Here is a 20,663-nt window from a genome sequence, read left to right as displayed (position 1 = left end):
TACTTCATTAAGCTGGTTGTTTTAATAGTCTAAGTATGTATTTAAATATGACTTTGTATGTAGCTGTTTATTTTCTAGCCTATGTGTTTATGAACAATATATTTCTACTATAAAGTACTTAAATAATAAAATGTTGAGGTACGTTATATACGTTAATTGTATATACATTTTACATACATAAATGTGTATGTATTTAGAAGTCATAGCTTATATATGGAGATTATTATCAACCCAAATAGAAAACAAAACAATAGTATTTCTTTCAATTTAAATATTAATTTTTTATAATTTTTTATTATTATACTTATACTTCTATAGTATCATAAACATTATTGTTTAAATATTCTATAAATATAATAGTATAAAATTATTTAACTTCTATAGTTGTAAATAGGCTACAAATTTGTATAGAAATTCTTATTTTCATAGATGATTTTATTATAAAATAATTTATGTCATTGATAAAAATATTTTTTCTGATACTATGAAAATGTTGATAACGTGGCGATCTAACTGTTTATGAACACATATTTTATATACATAATTGATGAATAAATATATATATATTCACGATAATGCTTGTTTGATGTGATCGATTTATTTTTTCTATATTATAAATTGTCTACTTCCATGGCAGGATTTTCATATGATCGTTTTGGTTCCATCTCTGTCTTCCATTGATCGTTCGCCCAACTTTGTTTCTCACCAGATGCATATAAACCATAGATGACTGCACCCAGTAAATAAACTGCACCAGCAATTATGAACACAGTGCGCCACTCTTCGGGACTCTATAGAATATATTATTTTTGTATATACATACATAAGAATAAAATTGATTAATTATACACAATTAATCTATTAACTATATGATATTAAAGTAAAAATTAAATAGCGATTTTTCACAGCAATAACTCAGGCAAAAATTCAGATAAAAATAAATGCATTGTAGCAGGTCAACTTACTTTATTTTGAACAATGTAACCAGTAATGATAGGGCTAATAACACCTGGTAATGTTGCAATAGTGTTCCCTATTCCCATGAGTACACTTGCATGCCTTGGAGCTATGTCTAGATGATTTACCCTAAGAGGAAAACAAAATGCAGATTAATATATATTTTAAATTTTAGATTTCTGTAATAGTTTTACTAGCGTGTTTAATATTTTAATGCTTCTTATTTATTTTAATATTTTTTAAAATATAAATTACCCGAAACCGGACCACGCAAAACCACCAAGGCCAACAGCTATAGTGATACAAATAACTACTCCAGCAGGTGTGAAGATGAAACCTGTAGCCGTCATAAATATCGTTTGGAATATGAAAGCTCCGCAATTGAATAATTTACGAACCTACGACAGGGAATTTATTACGATAAGTTTCTGTTAAAAACATATCAAACACATCGACAGATGCGTGAATAAATATTTAACCAACCTGCGTAGTTGTCAACATTTTTCTCGCTCTTAAATAATCTGCTAAGTGTCCAGAAATTTGAACGATCAAAGTCATGACTAAATACGGTAGAGCGGATAAGTATCCAGTCTTATCCAACTTGAAGTCAAGAATATCTGAGAAATAAGTTAATAACATTCAGTCGTTAAAGATAATGTCACATATAGTGTCTAACGATAATGTCCGCATATTATTTTAGAACGCATAATTTTTTAAACTTCTGCCAAATCACATGAATTTTATTGAGATGATAATGCATAACGAATTGTAGATCTCGGTAACTTAATGGTTAACATTAAAAATAGCTAAAATTGTAGCTTCCCACGAATTTCATTCAATAATTGTACAAAATCTTGATCTTTTTACATCTTTCAATGCCTGTATTTTGACTCTCAGTCAACCGATTGGATTAAATTTTCAGCATGCATATAAATTATCGAAATTTACAGAACAGTTCAGATATGAAAGTAAAGAATGGAATTTTTAAAAATTATTTTTGTTATTTCAATCTATTACAACTTTTGGAAAAATGTCTTTACCCATTTTCTAGTAAATTAGTTAAAAAATTCAAATCATTTGGCTTAATTTTAAAAGCGTTTTAATCGTTAACTGTATATTATCCTTATTCGTTATACGTATGATATAATATTATTTCACCAGCGTATTTTGGTTAATTAATCCTTTCTAAAAAAAAAAGGTAGATTGAAAATAAGAAAGTAATATATGTTAGACCAACCGCTCATGAATGTCGGTAGTTGGGTGAGCATAGTATAGAAACCCCAATTTTCGCTAAAATGTGCCGCAATGATAGCCCACACTGGCGGAGAAGTAAGCATTTTCTTCCACGGATGAGTAATTTTCTGTAAGATTAAAAAATAGCCTTTGTATAAATATCCGAACGTTTATATTGTTCAAGTGCGGTAGATACTCGATTATTCGGTCCTCCAACGTCAGAATTATCTAATGTTGAAATAAGTTTCAAATAGAATTAGTTCAATCTATGGCATTTCTATGTAAAACGATTTCCTATACAAATTAATAATGATGAAATATAGTACTGTAACTGTCTATTAACTGAACATTCACGATACTCTGCTTAACTTGCATAATCAAGCTTCCATTGTAGTAAGAAACAGTTAATATATATTTTTTTAATTCCGTTGCATACTTACCTCTTCCTTGTTGCTATTCCCGAGGGTGCTTTTGATGTATTCTAATTCTGCTTCAGAAATGTACGGATCGTCTTCCGGTCTATCCTTCACGATTATCCACCAAAGAACAAACCACACGAGGCCCGCGCCTCCGAAAACGTAGAAAATGGACTCCCATCCAAGGTTTTCCGCCATTAAACCGGCGACAGGCATTGCGAACACCGTACCGAGGAAACTGCCGGAAAATGCGAGGGTTGCTAATTTCGATCTTTCCAAGGGAGGCGCCCATTGTGCCCATATCGCGTGTATACAAGGATAAGTGACGCCCTGCAAATAATTCACCATTTACCATCAGTTATATCCTACTAATTCTCTCTCTTCGCATTTTACATTTTATAATTAGATTTATTACTATTATCATCGTCATGACTATTATTATCACATCGGCGTTATCATTTTGCATAATTCTTAGTGTTAATACTATGTTAATATTATGTACGTTATTTCTATATTCACCGCATTCATCATTACAAAATCATATTTTTCACGCAACTATTAATAGAACTATGTTCACATCTCAATTTAAAAATAGCTCATAATCTGACGACCAATCCAACAGGAAACGACTTCATAACCACAGCACAGGAGGTCGTTGAATTGATTTTGATAGCAAGTGTAACATTACGAAGTCAAAAATATATAATATACATATGTGTACAATGAAAAAAATGATTTATATTGAAATTTGAAGAATTTCAGGCTGCATGACGAATGATTAACTTTTATTTGAAAAATATTTTGTAAGAACAGAAACTTTTTTGTCGTCTGAGATAGTTTCGAATTCAATCAGATTTATACTGTTTAAAACTATTCTTTGTTAATTTAGCGTATTCGTGAAAATTGTATTGTCGTAAACGAATTATTAAACATACACATTGTAATCCTTTGAAACATTTTCCTCGTGCAGCCCCGTACAGTATATATTATTTGCTTATATTTGTTACGGTGGAATCTAAATTTACATAAAAATGGGGAGACTCGCAAAGAAAGTACAAGATCAAAAGAACTGCCAAACGGGATGAACAGCATTTTTCAGTGTTGAGGTGTTTCTGAGATTTCTCTGGGAATCTCCTCGTTTGTTACTTTTTACAAAAAGACACTCAGACAGTTCTATCTCCAGTCGGGTTCAAGGATTTTGATAAATAACTATACTTATTTTAAAAGAAAATACAACAAAATAAACTATGCTCGATATAAAATAAAGTAAAACAATCCAAAGAAATAAAAGAAAGCTAAAATATAAAAAATGTACAGAAAATATAAATGATTGATAGTTTTTTAATTTTATATTTTTTTTTCAAGAAATAAAATATCAAGATTCAACTGTATAGAACAGCGCGATAAAATATTGTATATTTATACAATTAAATGTTAGATATAAATCTGATATATGAAGATTAATTTTATTACAGTATGTATCTGTCTGAGGTGATTAGAAATCGAGGCATAAATGTTGCTCCTTAATCCCTTGCCGTACTTTAACGAGTTAGACTCGTGATGGAGATTTATAGCAATAAGCTGTTAGATTAATCCGTTCCGTTACAAAGTAATCAACCTTTATTCTCTTGTTACTAACATTTGAACGTTGGACTAGACGTAAGTACGCAATGATTATAAAATTCCTTTTTCTTCGAAGAAATTAGTGCGATCGTAAATATTCTAATCGTAATAATTTTAAAGAAAATGGTACGTCAAGGGGTTAAGTAAACAATTAATTTTAGTAATTTTAGTACCTCGCAGATTCCTTCAATTATCCTTAGAGTAATTAGGATGTAAACACTTATTCTTGTCAATGGCGGCGTGATAATGGTGAAAAAGGCTGTGGCTGCGATTCCGAGACCAAAAACCCTTTTCCCACCTATACGAGCGCCGAGCCATCCTCCAAGTAATTGGGTACTTAAATATCCATAAAAGAACGAGCTCAGAACCAACCCTTGCGTTTTCGAGTCCCAGTCAAACTCTTTCTCCTGCAAAGAACACCCTAAATCTGTATACAAATAAAATTGGGTAAAATAGAAGTAATTCTTGCATATTCTAAAAAAACTGTTTCTCGTTTTCTTATTCCTTACGTGTTCTATCATTCACCGATAAAAAGTAAACAATAAAATATGCGAAGCGTGCGAGAAGATACACTAATATCCATGCAAGATTTTTTCATTTGTGTGTTTACATTTGATCGCTTCAGGTTCAAAGAACAACGATGAGCGCTTCAGATAACTGTTTATCAGCAAAGACAAGTTAATCGGTAAAGTAATGCATTGTTTCTGATAAGATCTCTTCCTTAATCCATTCACGCCACTAATCACTGATACTAGTTAATTGACAAATTCTGAAAATTGTATGCCTGTGTTTGTACTTCTGCACACGAATGTACGGAAAATTTGAAAGATATCCTGTGTCCTCTAGGATGCTTAATAATTATTAGATTACGGATCTTTATGCAGAATACAAATTTTCTGTCAGAGGTGACCAAAAAATCAATTACTCACAATATAAACATTTCCGTCAGCATCAACTTTCTTTACGTTTCCAGTCATTGCGACAATAGCCACGCTCAAATTGACGCGAAGGATGTATGAGGTGAAGAATCCTAGGAACGCCATTATTCCCACCACGTATCTTCTTTTTTTCCAAAATTTCCACGATGATACGATCTCATCTTCGTATTTTACACTATTATCGACAGGTTCACAAAAATCGAAATAAACATTTATTAGCACCGCATCGGCGAAGCTTAAATATCAATTAATCGTGCTACGCTAATGACTCTATCGACGCAATAAATTCCATGCTAATGGAGATTCCTACTTTGATTTAAATAAAGGATCGAAATTACTGTGAAATAATATTGCAATTGTGTAAAACTCACGTGCCATACTCTGTATCCTTGGCAGTATCAACGGAGTTCGACTTCTTTCTCTCCATTGTGTCCTGAAAGGTGACTGGTTTCAAATGCAGCTCAGTGAACTCTATTATACTTCGCGATATAGAAAAACCAGTCGGAGGATATACGCCTTTGTTTATGCACGCCTAACTCTTGCCTGAACTTTCCTTATAATTTATAGCGATCAATATACGTTGTTGTTAAAGTGCGGATATTTATGTATTTATAGAACGTGTCAATTTCATCAGAACTGCCGTTATAATCACAATGGAACAGGCCGACTTCGAACTGGAATCGGAGACTTCGTTGATTTATCATTAACAGGAGGACTAGCCGTTCTGTCACTTATTGTAACCGTCGAAACCATACAAGAAAGTATCGATATCAGAGAAAGGATTATTGTACTCACAAGTAGCCACAATGACCTAATAAAATCACGAAAGTAGAAAGTGCCGTACTTTGAAGAGACGAAGACGCTGTGTGGAATAACGGGAATATTGTTATCTTAAAAATGAAACCAAGGAGCTCGAGATGTCCAGTGAGAATCAAATATTCATAACAATGATAATATTGTAACAGAAAAGCTACAAGGAAAAATTTGTAAACGATACATATCGTATAATTTGGAGATACGATGAAACATCTGTTTTCTAGATAAGGCTATATTATTTATCACATCATCTGTCTTCCGTAACTTTATCTATAATCTGAGTATATATCGATCTTGTTAAGATAATTTTTCAATTGTAAAGGTATTAATTTTAATCCAATTTTTGAAAAATGTTCCTGTTAATTCTCCGACGTTTACACATCTTTTGAGTGGATCGTTGACACCGATTCATTGACGCATGCGTCCAAACATATTGGATGTTCATCGAAAGTAAAAGTTTCCTGCATCAAATGCAAGAATAAAATCAAACGGTTTCTTTTAAATTCTCTGATATTCACCCACTAGATTATCACATAAACAAATCAACGAATTCCCAATTTTCACCTATTCTACTTGTACGTTTTTCTAACCGCACTGTCAATACGCTGTACGATAAAATCATTTTGCCATGTAACTCGTTGAAAGCATCACACTTTCAGTTTTGGCCTATAAACTAGCGGTTTTCTTCAGGACATCGCAATGCGGAGTCTCAGCGCTCGCAGCCAGCTGTGTATCGCAGTTGCTGATTTTTGAGCACTGTGGTCCTCCGAGAAGTCGGTGTATTATCGAAATTTGGTAGTTTTTCAATGTGTCCAGTACCTCGTCTGAATGCACTATCAGTTTTTCGAGTACGCTCGCATCCATGGCTAGATTATCGACGTACTGGCGTGACATTCTTCGCTCAGGTACCACGGCAACCTGTTACGCAAAGCAACAGTTGTGTATACACGTGGTGCCTGCATGCGACTTGCCAGTTCGTGCCACGGTATTTATATGCGCCCATAAAGGCGATAAAAATGCGACAACACATAGTATAATTGTACCATTTCCTGCCGCAAAATTGCCGTAAATTCCGCATTAGTGACGAGCAGAAATAATAACTTTTTCTGAAATGCATTTCCTTCGTTGATAATCTTTTCGTCAGACAAGCACTGGTCCAGATCACTTTCAAACTTCCTTTCCGTTTCAAGGCAAAACAATTTGATCGCACGTTACAATGAACCGTGATTTCGCGGGGACAGCGTTACAATGCCTCGCGACTTTCTAATTTGATAGTGTCCAAAAAAGGTTAACAGCGAGGATAATGGATGATTGCTTAATTTCGGTCACCACTAGATAGATCTGGAATATTTATAACAGAACACTGATGTAACCATTCTCATTTTCTATCGATTTTACGAACTATAATTCACCGGTTTCACGTCCCCGTTGTTGATAAAGCATGATTTAATTACATGATAAGCAGATTGTCGATTTTATGCGTTCGCAGAATTTTTGATCGTTTCTAAGCTCGGCACAGAAAAATGTTTAAAAAGATCCATTCTGTCTTGGTTAACTTGAATAAAGAATATCGAGCTGTTTAATTTTTTCAGAATTCACTCTCGAAAATTTGTATTTGCTTAGGAATCCGCAATCTGTTAATATTTCGCGCTTTCGTACGGACCTTGCACAATTGGCTAATTTAAACACAAGTCATTGAGGAAGCTTAGGACGCGTTTACCACGACTATAAACGATTCGCACGGTGGACGATCAAACATTCCGGATTGCATTGATGAACTGCACTCGCTATCAACAGCGGAACGATTGCCACGATATAAATGATAGGACCACGGTTTCGCGCGAGCGCTTCGACACTATTGATCGTCGCTTTACCACCATGCTACTTTTCCCTCTTATATTCTGGTTATTAATTTTTGAGAACCAGTGCACATGCTTTTACTCCGAAAACTTCCGAACTTCCGAACTTCCGAAACCTTAAAAATCACTGCGATTTGAAATGTGTTCTTGAATTATAGATCATGATTTCTCTTACAGCTGATGTCGTGTTCGTAAAAATTAAGTCTGAATTTCTTCGTACGTGCTTGATATTTTCTATCTGCGTGTATTTAGTAGCAACTACTTCCGATTTTCAGCTTTCGAAATTGCGACGCTACATAAAAATCTGTTTGTTCTTGGAATCAAGATTACAATACCGATTTTTTACGAAAAATTGTAAAAGTACCATATTTAACTACTAAACTTAGAGCGTGACACTGCCTCTGCGCTTAAGTGCTTTCTGTGTGCAGAGATGTTATCAGCTTTTGTCCTAATCCTTATGTCTGTTAATAAAAATCATTTATTATCAATGTTGCACGCATAGTACAAAGAAAAAGTGAAATTTATTTTAAAATAAATACAATTTATCGCTGTTCCATAATTGGTTCTGTTACAATTTTTTGCGATATGAAATGTGCGACGACGCTGCGTTATGATTACAGTGAATCATTTCGTGAGTATGCTCAATTCGAACTGTTATACTTAAAGGTTTAGAATTATTGAAAAATAAATGATCATTTGAATCAATCAATACTGTATCGATCATTTAAAATATACTCAGAAAATTGTGGCATGTGCTTCCTGGTTGAATGATTCAATGAGATTCGTGCCAAGATAAGAGTGCATAAGTAACATAGGTGTAGAAAGTCCCAAGGAAATCTAGTTTATGAAAGGTGATTGCATTGCGGGAGATTTCGCTCCTAAAAAAAATGGACGCTGACATTTGAACAAAGGTATTCCATGTATGATCGACTGAATGTTACTTCAATTAAATGTTACTTGTTGCACCAATACAATTACGCCAATTGCATGTATATAAAATAAATAATTGATGACATATTATTAATTAGTAATGGTCAATTGATTACAACTTAAGTGATTAAAAATATTATAATTTCAAGTAAGTTTCATGTATAACAAACTAATGTATAACAACACTCTTCGAGTATGTTTAATATATTGTGAATATAGTATTATAATCTGCTGATATTGATAATGAGTATAATGTATTTTTATCACTTAAAACTAAAAAATGTAATACAGAAACTAATGAATTACGAGTAAAAATAAAAAATAAAATGAAATGAAAGAATCTGAAGCGCTGGTAGTCAATTTAACCCAGTTGGAAAACTTTGTTTGCACCAGGAGACAATTTAGGATTAAACAAGGTAACGGAAAAATACTGGTGAAATGAAACCGGATAATAAAACGAATCTCCTAGCAAATGGTGTCAAAGCTTAGCCTGATCCAATAAAGATAAAAATAACTGAAGAAATACTTACCTTGTGATTAATGCTTTCTATTGCTTTAATTATTATCCATAGACACAATAATGTCGCTGACTTGATAATAATAGCACTCAGAAATTCACATTAGATAAAACAATAAATAAATTAAGTTATCAAGAATCTGTGGTACTGCAACATAAAAAGTCTATTCTTCTATTGTCTTAGAACGAATTCTATAAATCCGAAACACAGAATGGTCATAACACTATACAGGATGGAGCGACTGACCGGAATAAACGGAAAACGTAAAGTGGGTAAGTAGTCGGCTGTGCAGGTAGAACTTGAACATATATAGGAGATTGGAAATTGTTCTTTGCGCCAATCAGAGCACCGTATCGCCGGTGTAATGGCACGAATATTATGCAATACCAATCTGGTGCGGTAACTCAAAAATATTTTACTCGCATCCGGCCATCTGCAAGGTAGTCGTTGATTATTTCCGTAACTATCCTGCGGTTTTTTGATCATTATATAGTTTCACTTTTAGTGATCAAAAAACTTATATCTCCCGGTTTTTACCCGAAGTATTCATTGTCAGCTGTAGAATGACATCATTTAGCGGTAATAATCATTTTATACCACCTTGTATTTTCGTTTTTACGTATCTAAAACCTTTCCCAAATATTGGATAAACCTGCAAAGCAATTAGTGTTTTAATATTAATTTATAACATCTGTTACATGTTAACAGAGAATTAGCAGTTCGCGATAGTTGTTACGAGCAACCATCGGCATTTTATGATTAAAACTAAATTAAATTGTTACATCGATGTGCTGGCGGAAAATGTTATTAGCAAAGAATGCTCAAAAGATAAATCACTATGGTAAATATATAAACAGTATTCAAATATGGATGTTTGACAGCAGGCTGAAGATACTGATAGATTCTCTATGGCTGAAAATGAAACAAAAATCACGAATAACAACATTACGTGCAGGCTCCGTTTCTGAGCAAATTGATTTATTAATTAATAATCGACCATCATAGACCGTTAATACAACCGTTTACACGCATGATATAATGTTAATGCTTATTTGCTATGTCGATATAATCGAAGAATACATTAAACACAGGGTATTAAAATAGTCAGTGTATTTTTCGTTAAATATAATTTATCTTCAGTCAAGATATTGTTCAAAGTGCATACATTCCACTGATATCTAAATTTGATTTTCTGAATAACGAAACTGCCCACGCAATTTTGTTATTCTTGATTTTCATCTTAATTCCTAGACATAGAAAATATCTGAAATAATTTATATCATGTATTATGAAACGCCCCGTATTTGGGGGGTGGTTTTTACAATACAGTGTTAAGAATAAGGACGTTTCCTCTTTTACTATTATAGTAATTGCTGATAACTGCAGATTTCATTTTATTAAAAATTATTTTATTTTATTATCTGTATTAAAGATTAAAGTTACTTGTCATTTGATTTATATAACGTTTTCAACAAGATGACTTTAATCTCCATGAGGGTCGGCAGCAAGGTCAGTTAATTCAGCTAATAAAGATCATTTCAGTCTTTGCCTTCGTTCAATTACTTTATTTGCCTTATTTTTCATTATTGATTTCCGTATCATGACTATGCGGCCTTAACAATCGTGCAGGCTTAACGAAGTGAGGTACGAAAAGTACGTTTTTTAAAATTTTTTTTATCAATGAATGAATTTTTTTCTAAAATTTATTTTATCAATGAATGTTCCTCCAGGCTTACATACTATACCCAGAGGGTAAACACCAGAGTTAGACATTATTTGAATAACATTCCAAATAAATTCTTAAAATAAAATTTTATTCAAGTAATATTCCAAATCAATTCTTCGAACATAATTTAAATCGAACAATGCTCAATTCTGACACATATACATGATTATATATTATACACATACTACGCTACCAACTACTATAATTGTTTTCCCTTAAATAAGTTTTTGAATATTTCTCAAATTTTTCATTTCTGCGATCATTTCGCTATCTTATGATTCCTACCTTAAACGTAACTACACTTCAACCTACACTACACCCTAACTACACTTCTACGCTAGAGTTGTCACTGAATGAATGAGATTCTACGTTAACGTAGTTTATACTTACAAAAAACATTTCAAATTCGTATATCTATAACATAAACATTTTTACAAATAAGCGTATGAAGATATAGGATACTTTAAATAAAATTCAGTGTACATAATTATCGATATTTTTCAAAACACTTTCTGTTAGATTTTATTTCAGTTATTACAGCGAAGTGAGCGAAGCAATATAATCTATAACCATTCGAAACCTATTGTCCTCCAGTATGTACTTGTTTGCTTCACTCACAAGTTCCTTCTTCATCAATGGTTACATACATATATGGCCAATAGGTATGGACAATATGTATGTGTAATTTTCATTTTGAGATCTCATTGTAATCTTTGTTAGCTATGTGATTTTACTACATCGTAATCGCGAGGTTCGAAATATGTACTTAGAGGTGCACGTGGACAATTGTTATTGTATATCTTTTCATATGGAAATGGCGCGCCATCTAGTGCGAAAAGTAAGTAATCTAAACGCACTTTCTATGATACATGCATAAAAATGACAAACACGCGATATTGAATACGTGTTTGACTTAATATTCCACAAGTCACTATTAGAATATTTTTAATTACATATAACAAAAAATGGTTCATTAGTTACATTACTTTTTTATAGTTTATTGTTTGGTACTGCACTTTTTAAGAATAAAAATTATTCCACTTATCGTCTTACCATAAAAATCAGCTGCAGTGTTGTTATCATAATACTGTTGATATTGTTGTAAAGTGGACACGAATACATTACGAATGTCATTTGTGAAAACAATGATATCTTCGTTGAACGAACAATAACCTATGCTACTTAGCCCAGTTGAAGGAGGTTGTACCGTATATTGTATACATGGAATATCATTATTCTTTCATAAACGATTAACCTTTTTTCGATCATTTATTTTTTCGTCGAAGGAGGCAGCACCAATTTTGTTTCTTTCCTACACATTTACAAAAAAACAGAGTATTTCAACCATATGATACATTGAAGATTACCGATTAGTATAACTAGCATTTATAGTAATTGTAAAAATGGACAGCCTTTTTACGCAAAACATCATGGATGAAACAGTGGACATACCACAAACAGATGAGCCAGTTTGGGTTCTTGGAAAAAAATACAATGCTATAAAAGGTTTAATAGACAATGAAGATAAAAAGAAATTTTTACCAGCTTGTATCTATAAGGTCTTCAATTTCAGAACTCGAGACAATTCGTAGGGATATAAGATCTAAATTATGGTTTACCTATCGCAAGAATTTTGTACCAATTGGTGAATCCAGTACCATATTTACATCCGATAAGGGATGGGGTTGTATGCTAAGATGTGGACAAATGGTCCTTGGACAAGCTTTAATTACTTTACACTTAGGTAATTTGCATTTAATTTAATTATACTATCATGTATTATGAGTATCTTATATTATACACATATTGTGATAGGTAGAGATTGGCAATGGACACCAGAAACTAAGAATAGCACATACTTGAAAATTTTGGAGCGTTTTAAAGACAAAAAGACTGCAGCCTACTCAATTCACCAAATTGCTGTAACAGGAGCTTCAGAAGGGAAAGATGTTGGACAATGGTTTGGCCCTAATACAGTAGCACAAGTATTAAAGTACATATTAATTGCTTTATACAAATTTATTGCTATATATATATGAGTAATATGCTGTATTATTGAATTATAATTTTCAGAAAATTAGTTGTGTACGATGAGTGGAGCTCAATTACAATACATGTGGCTCTAGACAATACATTAATAATTAATGACATTTGTAAGTATGAATTAAACAATTTCTTGTGGTCTATATATCTTTAAAATAGAAAGTTTAAAATTTATTTTAATGTTCACAGTGAGACAATGTAAAGTAGAAGGAGGTACTACAGCGGAAGCAGATGGTAACATACCATTAAAAGCACCTAGCCAATGGAAGCCTTTATTACTTTTAATACCTCTTCGCCTTGGATTAAGCGAGATTAATCCCATCTACATTAACGGCCTTAAAGTAATAAAGAAATAAGTGTTCTTGCATGAATGGCTAAAGATGGACTGAAAACATGAATGAAGTTAAGGATAATATATACATGCCTATAATTTTTCAGACTTCATTCAAAATCCCACAATCTCTAGGAGTAATAGGAGGAAAACCCAATCTTGCACTATATTTCATAGGATGTGTTGGTATGAGCGTGTTCCCAATGTTTTATAAAAATTTTATGTAACAAAGAGTAACAACAGTATCTGTATTTACAGGAAACGAAGTAATTTATTTAGATCCACACACAACACAGAGATCAGGTAGTGTTAATAAAAAATTAGAGGAAGAAGAAATTGAAATGGATGCTACCTATCACTGCAAATCTGCTTGTCGTATTCCCATCACGGATATAGATCCTTCTGTAGCATTGGTGGGTATATAGATATAATTGCTAGTACCTAATTGTATGAATAAGCATATTATCTTTTCAGTGCTTCTTTTGTGCAACTGAAAGTGACTTCAGATCTATGTGCAAGTCCATTCAGGAAGATCTAATTACTCCAGAAAAACAACCACTGTTAGAATTATGTACAGAAAGATTAACACAATGGTCTTCGATTGACGACGCTGCTTCGGAAGCAATAGCAGCTACGAGTTGTAAGTATTATTTATGTTATAAGTTTGATAATATATGTATAGGGTGAGCCATTTAACTGTATAACCTAAATTTTTTAAATTATTAGTTTTTCACCTTATAAATATTCGTAGTTTTGTACTTAATTTTGAATACTATTTTGAATTGTAAAATCAGATCTTACATATCATAATAACAAAAATTAAAAGTTATTTTTATATATAAAAACAAATTTACAAATAAATTTAGTAAGCACAGATAAATAACTTATCCTGTATACAATTGAACTAAATTGTACATAAAGGAATTAGGTATGTAATAGTTTACTTTAATATAAGTTCTTATAGTTGTAGATTTTGAACATTTAGACCCCCAGTGTGATACTTCTGATGAGGACTTTGAATTACTTGGTTGATATTTAATCACCAATTAAAATTGCGACATAATATCAGAAAAAATGTATAATACTAGCTTGAATAGTTCACTGACACGCATTAAAACGAAACATACTTATTCATTGAATATGCAGTCCTGAACCGCACTAGTACTGTTCCAGTAATGGTGGTAAAAAATAAAATAATTTATACCAAATAATAAAAACATTGTATATATTAATTATATTGAAATTTTTTGGACATGAGTGATCTACACATTGTTAATATAATATGTAAATTTTGATACGCGAAAATGGTTTTACATGAAGAAATATTTTATTTTGCCTACAATATGGTGTCCACATATAGTATGTGACTACATATATACATTAATTATACTAATATTAAATTATGCTAGTAATAAAATTTTTTAAAATATATTTATTACTCGCTAAAGGTATTTAAATGTTAAAAGTAACTTAAAGAGATTGTTTGTACATAAACACCACATATGTGTTACTATTTGTTATCTGCTAACAGTCAAATCAAAAAGCGGAGAACACTCATGTCTTTAAAATACTTTTGCCTTCTTTAGCAGATAATGGATATAAGAGTCTTGATATGTACTAATGTATATAGAATTCGAAATGTGTTCAGGGAGCAAGAGTGAGTTTTTCAATTTTCATAATTTCAATTTAAATTTATTATCTGTTTGTAAGACTAATAGAAAGATTTGTACCACCAAGACGAAAATCCAGAAATTAAAAATATGAATGCCTTCAATTCATTAAGTGAAAAGTGATATCAAGTGAAGAAATTGACATATGTATATATAATAAGGGAAAAATGAATATTAATTATATTAACAACAGGTCGAAGTATACTACCAACTACTATATTTGTATATAACATATACTCTGAATACTCACAAATCTGCATTAAACTATAAGATCGTTCTATGGTTTGAAATTCAATGTAATAACTACTATATAACTTAACTAATTATGTGATATAATTGAATAAATATACAATTTTGAATATTAATCTACTTTTCAGTAAACAAATATTTTATAGTATGATATATATTTAAGATACAAATTTTGGCACCACTTTACAAGCGACAAAATATATTTATTTAAACCTCATAAGATTTTCTGTATTCCAAAGTTTGTGTAATAAAAGGAATTTTGAAATCTGAAGTTGATTTTATATTGAATTATAATATCTTTTAATTAAAAGAGATTATTTCATTTGGTACAGAGTTTTAATATTAGAATATATGTTTTTATTATGTTTATTACATTTATAGAACATATATTTCTGTTTTTAATTCGCACTTATAAAATAATACTGTTTTATTCGAATTTTTTCCAATAATGTACATTTTATTTGAATATAGTACAATTCAGTAACTTTCCAAAACATGTAAATATAACTATATGTTAAGAAATTCATTCATATTTAAATTGTTTAAATGTATTCTTAATAAAGTAGAAAAGTTGATATTTCAAGAAACAGGCGCTATTAATATTACAATAGAGCCTCTTATCTGAACATCTATATTTATAATATCCCGATACTAAAATTATGTAATAATGTATCATGTATTAGATAATAAAACGTTTGGACATCAGAATATTGCAAAAATAAATGTTCGGATAAGGGAGTCTCAACTGTACATATCGATTCAAAGATTGCATAAAATATTGATAAACTTAATTCATATGCATGTAATATACAATGTAATGACTAGTATATCTTTGGAAAAAGATCCTAGTTTCGTTGTACAACTATAATAACATTATTGATTTTTTTTGGCTTCCGAAATTGCGAATTTACGATCTTTTAGATTGATAACAACCACAGTAATGTTGTCCGCAGAACCTCTATAAAAAAAGCAAAATATGTACAGTCAAAAATTAATTGAATAATAATACAGTTATAATATGGTTTCTAATTACCTGTAATAGCTTTGTAACGTGATACTTTTAGCTCCATAATGTGGTTCATTTATTCGTTCTTTAATGAACGCCACAGCCTCTTCATTTGTAAAAGTATCCCATAGACCATCCGATGCCAATACAATAAACATTGGATTGTGATCACTAAGATCAAAAGTTAAGATATCGGGATCAGCGATTACTAACTTTTTATCTTTCAGTGGATAATCTCCTAAAGCTCGAGATGTGGCTAATATGCCAGCAACTCTCCACACGCCGTTAAATGTTACTAAACCGCCTGCTTTATTTATTCTTCTTCGTTCTCTTTCCTAGAAGAATTTTAATTATAAACAATACGTTATAGTTAGGAAGGAAGATAGATTAGTAGGAAGATACTTACTTGTTGAGGTTTATGGTCGAAAGACAAAGGTATTGCGTTTCCTTTCCCATCGCACATTACTCCTCTTGAATCTCCAACATTTGCTACAATTAATTTGTTACCTTCTAAAAGAGCGATCAAGGCAGTTGTGCCTAAATTAATAAAAATGTTATAATTATTACGTCGCTCATTTAAACAAAATAATGGAGGCCTCAAATAATTAGGTTACCAGCGACATCCATATTTTTCTTAGCTGCTTCAACCAACAACCGATCAACTGCTAACACTTCATCAGTTAACAACCTGCCATAGTTAATTTTATTTCCATCGAGATAATTTGTTATATCTACTTTCTGTGCCTTCCCTGATGTCCTGCATGGCCTTATCTGGAAATTCCAATGTAAATGAATCAGTCTGTTGAAACTCTGAATAAGTTACTGGATATCAATGTACCTCTCTTGTGATTGGTCTTTGTAAACTGTCTAATTTGTCAAGTAATTCTGGATCAGTTACACCAACACTTTTTTTCATGCAGTCATCCGTTAAAGATGTACTGACTGTTTTTCGGAAAGATTTCTTTCGTTCGAGATTTGCATCGTTTTTATCTTCTTTTGGTTGTTCCTCATATTCTGCTTCGTCTTCTGTTGCTTGATCACGCGGTGGTTTACCAGCTATCATATCTTTCAATTTGATCACTTTTTCATTAATGTTTGGGATAAGGTGATCATATGCGTAATTTGCTGCAAACTGTGAAAAGAAATTTGTTCTAATCCTATTTTATGCTTAATAATAACTATCACTAATATGTTTAATAACTAAATCATTTAATCATAAGCATATTCCATGTCTCAATAGTCCTTTTAAATATTTTTAAACAATAATTGTATTAGTTTGGTTATATAATCATTTTTAAGGTGCAATTTACCTACTTTTTGGTATACATATATATCTATTTTATATTTAAATAAAACATACTATACTTTTAATAAAAATACATTATCATATTTCTAAATTGCTCCATGCTCTATTCTGTTTTCATTAAAACATACTGTGAAGTATTATATTTCTCCAGTGTCCTATGTAATCTAAGGAATTATAATTAAGTGAAGCATTCACTATGCATTATAAGAATGACAATAAATGATAATACAATAACTTTTTGAATTATAAATTCACACAATAAATGCAATTATAATTAAGTGAAGCATTCACTATGTATTATAAAAATAATAATATAACATAATATAATAATTTTTTAAATTATAAATTTAATAAATGCACTGCAGTCTTGCTGGAATCTATTCTCAATTTTTATGGTTTCTTAATATTATTAACGTAACTAATTTTACCTTATTCCCATTTCTTTAATCTGCAATTTTTTATGGATCATTTAAAATTGTGAATACAATAAAGTAGTAATGATGCACATGAACTCTAACATTAAGTGATTTTACATTACATTGTAAGAAGTAATTCATTTATAGATTAGTTAAGTCTCTGTAACAAGCTTGAATTATTGAATATTGTACTTACTTCGCCACCATGTCCATCGAATACAGCAAATAAGGATACACCTGTATTATTCATATCTTCATTTATGACAAAACGATCCTCCATACGAGGCCTGTGACCTTGAACAGCATACGCAGCAATATGTCCTTGTTTTAGCTCCCAACTGAGTTTTACCCCATTGTTGACGGTATCATTAACTAAAAACTGTAGTTTTGATACCTATTTAAAATGATTATTATATAGATGTCTTATGCCTACACTATTGAAATTTATCATAAAATAATTAAATAAGAATAATTAATTCTATACACTATATGATTTACCTTTGATGTAGTACGACCAAGTGTGTATTGAATTCTTCCTAATAAGGAACGGCTCCATACATCAACTGCTTGTATGTAAAATAGAATGATTGCCAAAACTGCTCCACAAATTAATACTTCTGGCTTTAGTGCATAGGCCCTCATGATTCTCCAAAAATAACCCAAAGGAGTATTTATCCCAGCATTTAATCCAGTGGGTATACCCACTGCAAACTTCGATACCAACTTCATGTGTGACACATATGTCTAGTTTACAATCAAAAACATACATCACTCAAATTGTAAATAACTTGCTTCATATCAAAGCTGTGCATTAAAAAATATTGATAATTAATAATTAATCCAAGTTATGATGAAAGAATGAATTTAATCATAAATCCAATGGATAATTAAATCTCTTTTTTATTATTTGCAATTACATATTATTTAAATTATGAATTTAATTGTTAACGACAATCAATTATAAATATACTTGTAATTGATTATAGTTCTCATTGTAAATCACATTAAATATTGGTCAAGTCTGGTACAATAGTATGTTTTGAAACGATAACGATTACATTATAATAATTAAATTTTATCACGTATTGTTAAACAACTGAACTACAGATTTTATATGTATCAATTTTTGATTATAATGCACGTTAGAGAAATGTGGGAGCAGTTAGCCGAGACTATTTTTGAATACGAATTACGTGACACAAAAATCATGCACCTATTACAAATTTAACAAATATTTCCCGTATAAAATAATTTCTTAAAGAGTGTTAGTAAAACGACTTTGAATGATTGTTATGTCACCTGATACAAAATCCTGTCTTCAAGTTCGTCATCCATAATACAAAGTGCAAAACACCTTGAATCAAGCCAGTTTTGCAACGGATTGGCGTTTTGGCGAAGAATTAACAATTATTTATTTAAACACGTACGTGATCGAACACAAAATACACATAAATGTAGCATTAATATTTCTTCCGGGTATTTTCTACAGTCATCTGTATGATAAGTTTACAAACTTGTATTCAGCTGTCTTTAATTTACAGAATGCCTTAGTACTTATGAGTATATGAGCACTTATAGCAGACGATACCAAATTTCAGACGTTACTGCAGATAGCAGCGTAAACTGACGCCGCAATTTAATGCACGCGGCATTCTTGGTGCATGCAGGCGTGTTATAGTAATGGAACCCTTCCCAGCACACTACCAGGCCGCAGCTTGATCCATTAGCAAGGGTTAATATAGAAAATTTTTTCCTCTGATTGGTTGGCGATTTACTGATGAGACAATGTTGCCCACACAGTCAAAGAAAAAGAAAGAGAACAGTGAGTGAGCAAGAGAGTATGAAATCAACACAAATCACACCGACGAATGTTGTAGCTTGTCTCACTCTACCATGCTTGCGGCCTTATTCTTTTCGCGCATCTATTCGACTGACGCGCCATCATTTCAAAGAAGCTTCAAATAATAAAATCTGTTACCTCATAGAATTCTCGAAAACGTATTTTGTCGAGTCTATTTTTTAATCAATTTACTATTTCAAAAATATATTTCATATCAATACTACTTCACAGCCATTACCTCTATGTAATGATTTCGAATTAATTACAGAACGACCGAAGTCCTATCTACAACTGCTTGGAAATTGAAAATTACATCGATTGCCTGAGTTTCACCATGGGAAGGTTGCTGTGACTGGAGACTTAAAATTCATTGAAAAATGAGTATGTTTAATAATAACTGTATGAGGATAATTTCAAGGTATGTTCAAATATTAATTTGGTGATAAATGATGATTAGATAAAAATAATTTCAAAATGTGTCCAAATACATTTAATAAGAATTTCATAACAAGAAAAAGACGAACTCTATTCTAAACTGTAGTAAATATATTTTACTTATCGGGGGCCATATTTCTGTACGTGATCTCTAATACAATTAATCGGAAGAAAGTTATTCAATATATTGGTACAGTGAAAGTATCAATATAATTGTCGTAGTAGTTGCGTCATGATAAACGCGTATTCTAAAAGATCAATCTTTTGGTAACTTCGAAATAAAATTTTTAAGACTTGAAACGATCGAAGGAAATCGCGGCGTGTAGAAGGAGGCCCTACCAGACTAAAAAT

At 31.4% G+C, this 20,663-nt stretch overlaps 3 protein-coding genes across 8 annotated transcripts; 1 reads left to right on the top strand and 2 right to left on the bottom strand.

The window, feature by feature from the left end:
* Positions 1 to 389: 389 nt before the first annotated feature.
* Mfs9 (major facilitator superfamily transporter 9) lies at positions 390 to 9,544 on the bottom strand. 4 transcript variants are annotated; one of them, XM_078192222.1, is made up of 10 exons: positions 9,303 to 9,544; positions 5,539 to 5,600; positions 5,159 to 5,342; positions 4,403 to 4,636; positions 2,631 to 2,936; positions 2,195 to 2,318; positions 1,441 to 1,574; positions 1,213 to 1,355; positions 966 to 1,086; positions 390 to 791 (listed from the first exon to the last, which is right to left on the bottom strand). In XM_078192222.1, exons 2-10 carry the CDS (start codon positions 5,592 to 5,594, stop codon positions 612 to 614), a joined length of 1,482 nt encoding a protein of 493 aa, XP_078048348.1. In that variant the 5' UTR covers positions 5,595 to 5,600; positions 9,303 to 9,544; the 3' UTR covers positions 390 to 611. The 4 variants fall into 4 exon arrangements, with proteins under 4 accessions (XP_078048348.1, XP_078048350.1, XP_078048349.1 ...); XM_078192224.1 differs by lacking the exon at positions 9,303 to 9,544 and adding an exon at positions 8,018 to 8,039; XM_078192223.1 differs by lacking the exon at positions 9,303 to 9,544 and adding an exon at positions 7,647 to 7,770.
* Positions 9,545 to 11,855: 2,311 nt separating this feature from the next.
* On the top strand, positions 11,856 to 15,609 carry Atg4a (Autophagy-related 4a). Of its 2 annotated transcripts, XM_078192229.1 has the most exons (10): positions 11,856 to 12,216; positions 12,303 to 12,522; positions 12,590 to 12,760; positions 12,832 to 13,009; positions 13,090 to 13,169; positions 13,249 to 13,400; positions 13,498 to 13,576; positions 13,649 to 13,803; positions 13,865 to 14,030; positions 14,355 to 15,609. In XM_078192229.1, exons 2-10 carry the CDS (start codon positions 12,420 to 12,422, stop codon positions 14,420 to 14,422), a joined length of 1,152 nt encoding a protein of 383 aa, XP_078048355.1. In that variant the 5' UTR covers positions 11,856 to 12,216; positions 12,303 to 12,419; the 3' UTR covers positions 14,423 to 15,609. The 2 variants fall into 2 exon arrangements, with proteins under 2 accessions (XP_078048355.1, XP_078048356.1); XM_078192230.1 differs by lacking the exons at positions 11,856 to 12,216; positions 12,303 to 12,522 and having other exon boundaries at positions 12,642 to 12,760; positions 12,836 to 13,009.
* A 109-nt stretch (positions 15,610 to 15,718) lies between these two features.
* Positions 15,719 to 19,718, bottom strand: LOC144475874 (protein phosphatase 1L). 2 transcript variants are annotated; one of them, XM_078192226.1, is made up of 8 exons: positions 19,337 to 19,718; positions 18,536 to 18,781; positions 18,234 to 18,431; positions 17,154 to 17,447; positions 16,930 to 17,086; positions 16,722 to 16,852; positions 16,343 to 16,650; positions 15,719 to 16,267 (listed from the first exon to the last, which is right to left on the bottom strand). In XM_078192226.1, the coding sequence occupies exons 1-8, from the start codon at positions 19,370 to 19,372 to the stop codon at positions 16,183 to 16,185; spliced, it is 1,455 nt and encodes a 484-aa protein (XP_078048352.1). In that variant the 5' UTR covers positions 19,373 to 19,718; the 3' UTR covers positions 15,719 to 16,182. The 2 variants fall into 2 exon arrangements, with proteins under 2 accessions (XP_078048352.1, XP_078048354.1); XM_078192228.1 differs by having other exon boundaries at positions 18,234 to 18,416; positions 19,337 to 19,716.
* Between the last annotated feature and the right edge of the window lie 945 nt (positions 19,719 to 20,663).

The sequence above is a fragment of the Augochlora pura genome, chromosome 10, assembly GCF_028453695.1.
Source record: "Augochlora pura isolate Apur16 chromosome 10, APUR_v2.2.1, whole genome shotgun sequence".
In the NCBI taxonomy this organism is placed as follows: Eukaryota; Metazoa; Arthropoda; class Insecta; order Hymenoptera; family Halictidae; genus Augochlora; species Augochlora pura.
The sequence above is the reverse complement of the archived record's forward strand: the minus strand, read 5'-3'. Positions and strand labels throughout refer to the sequence as shown.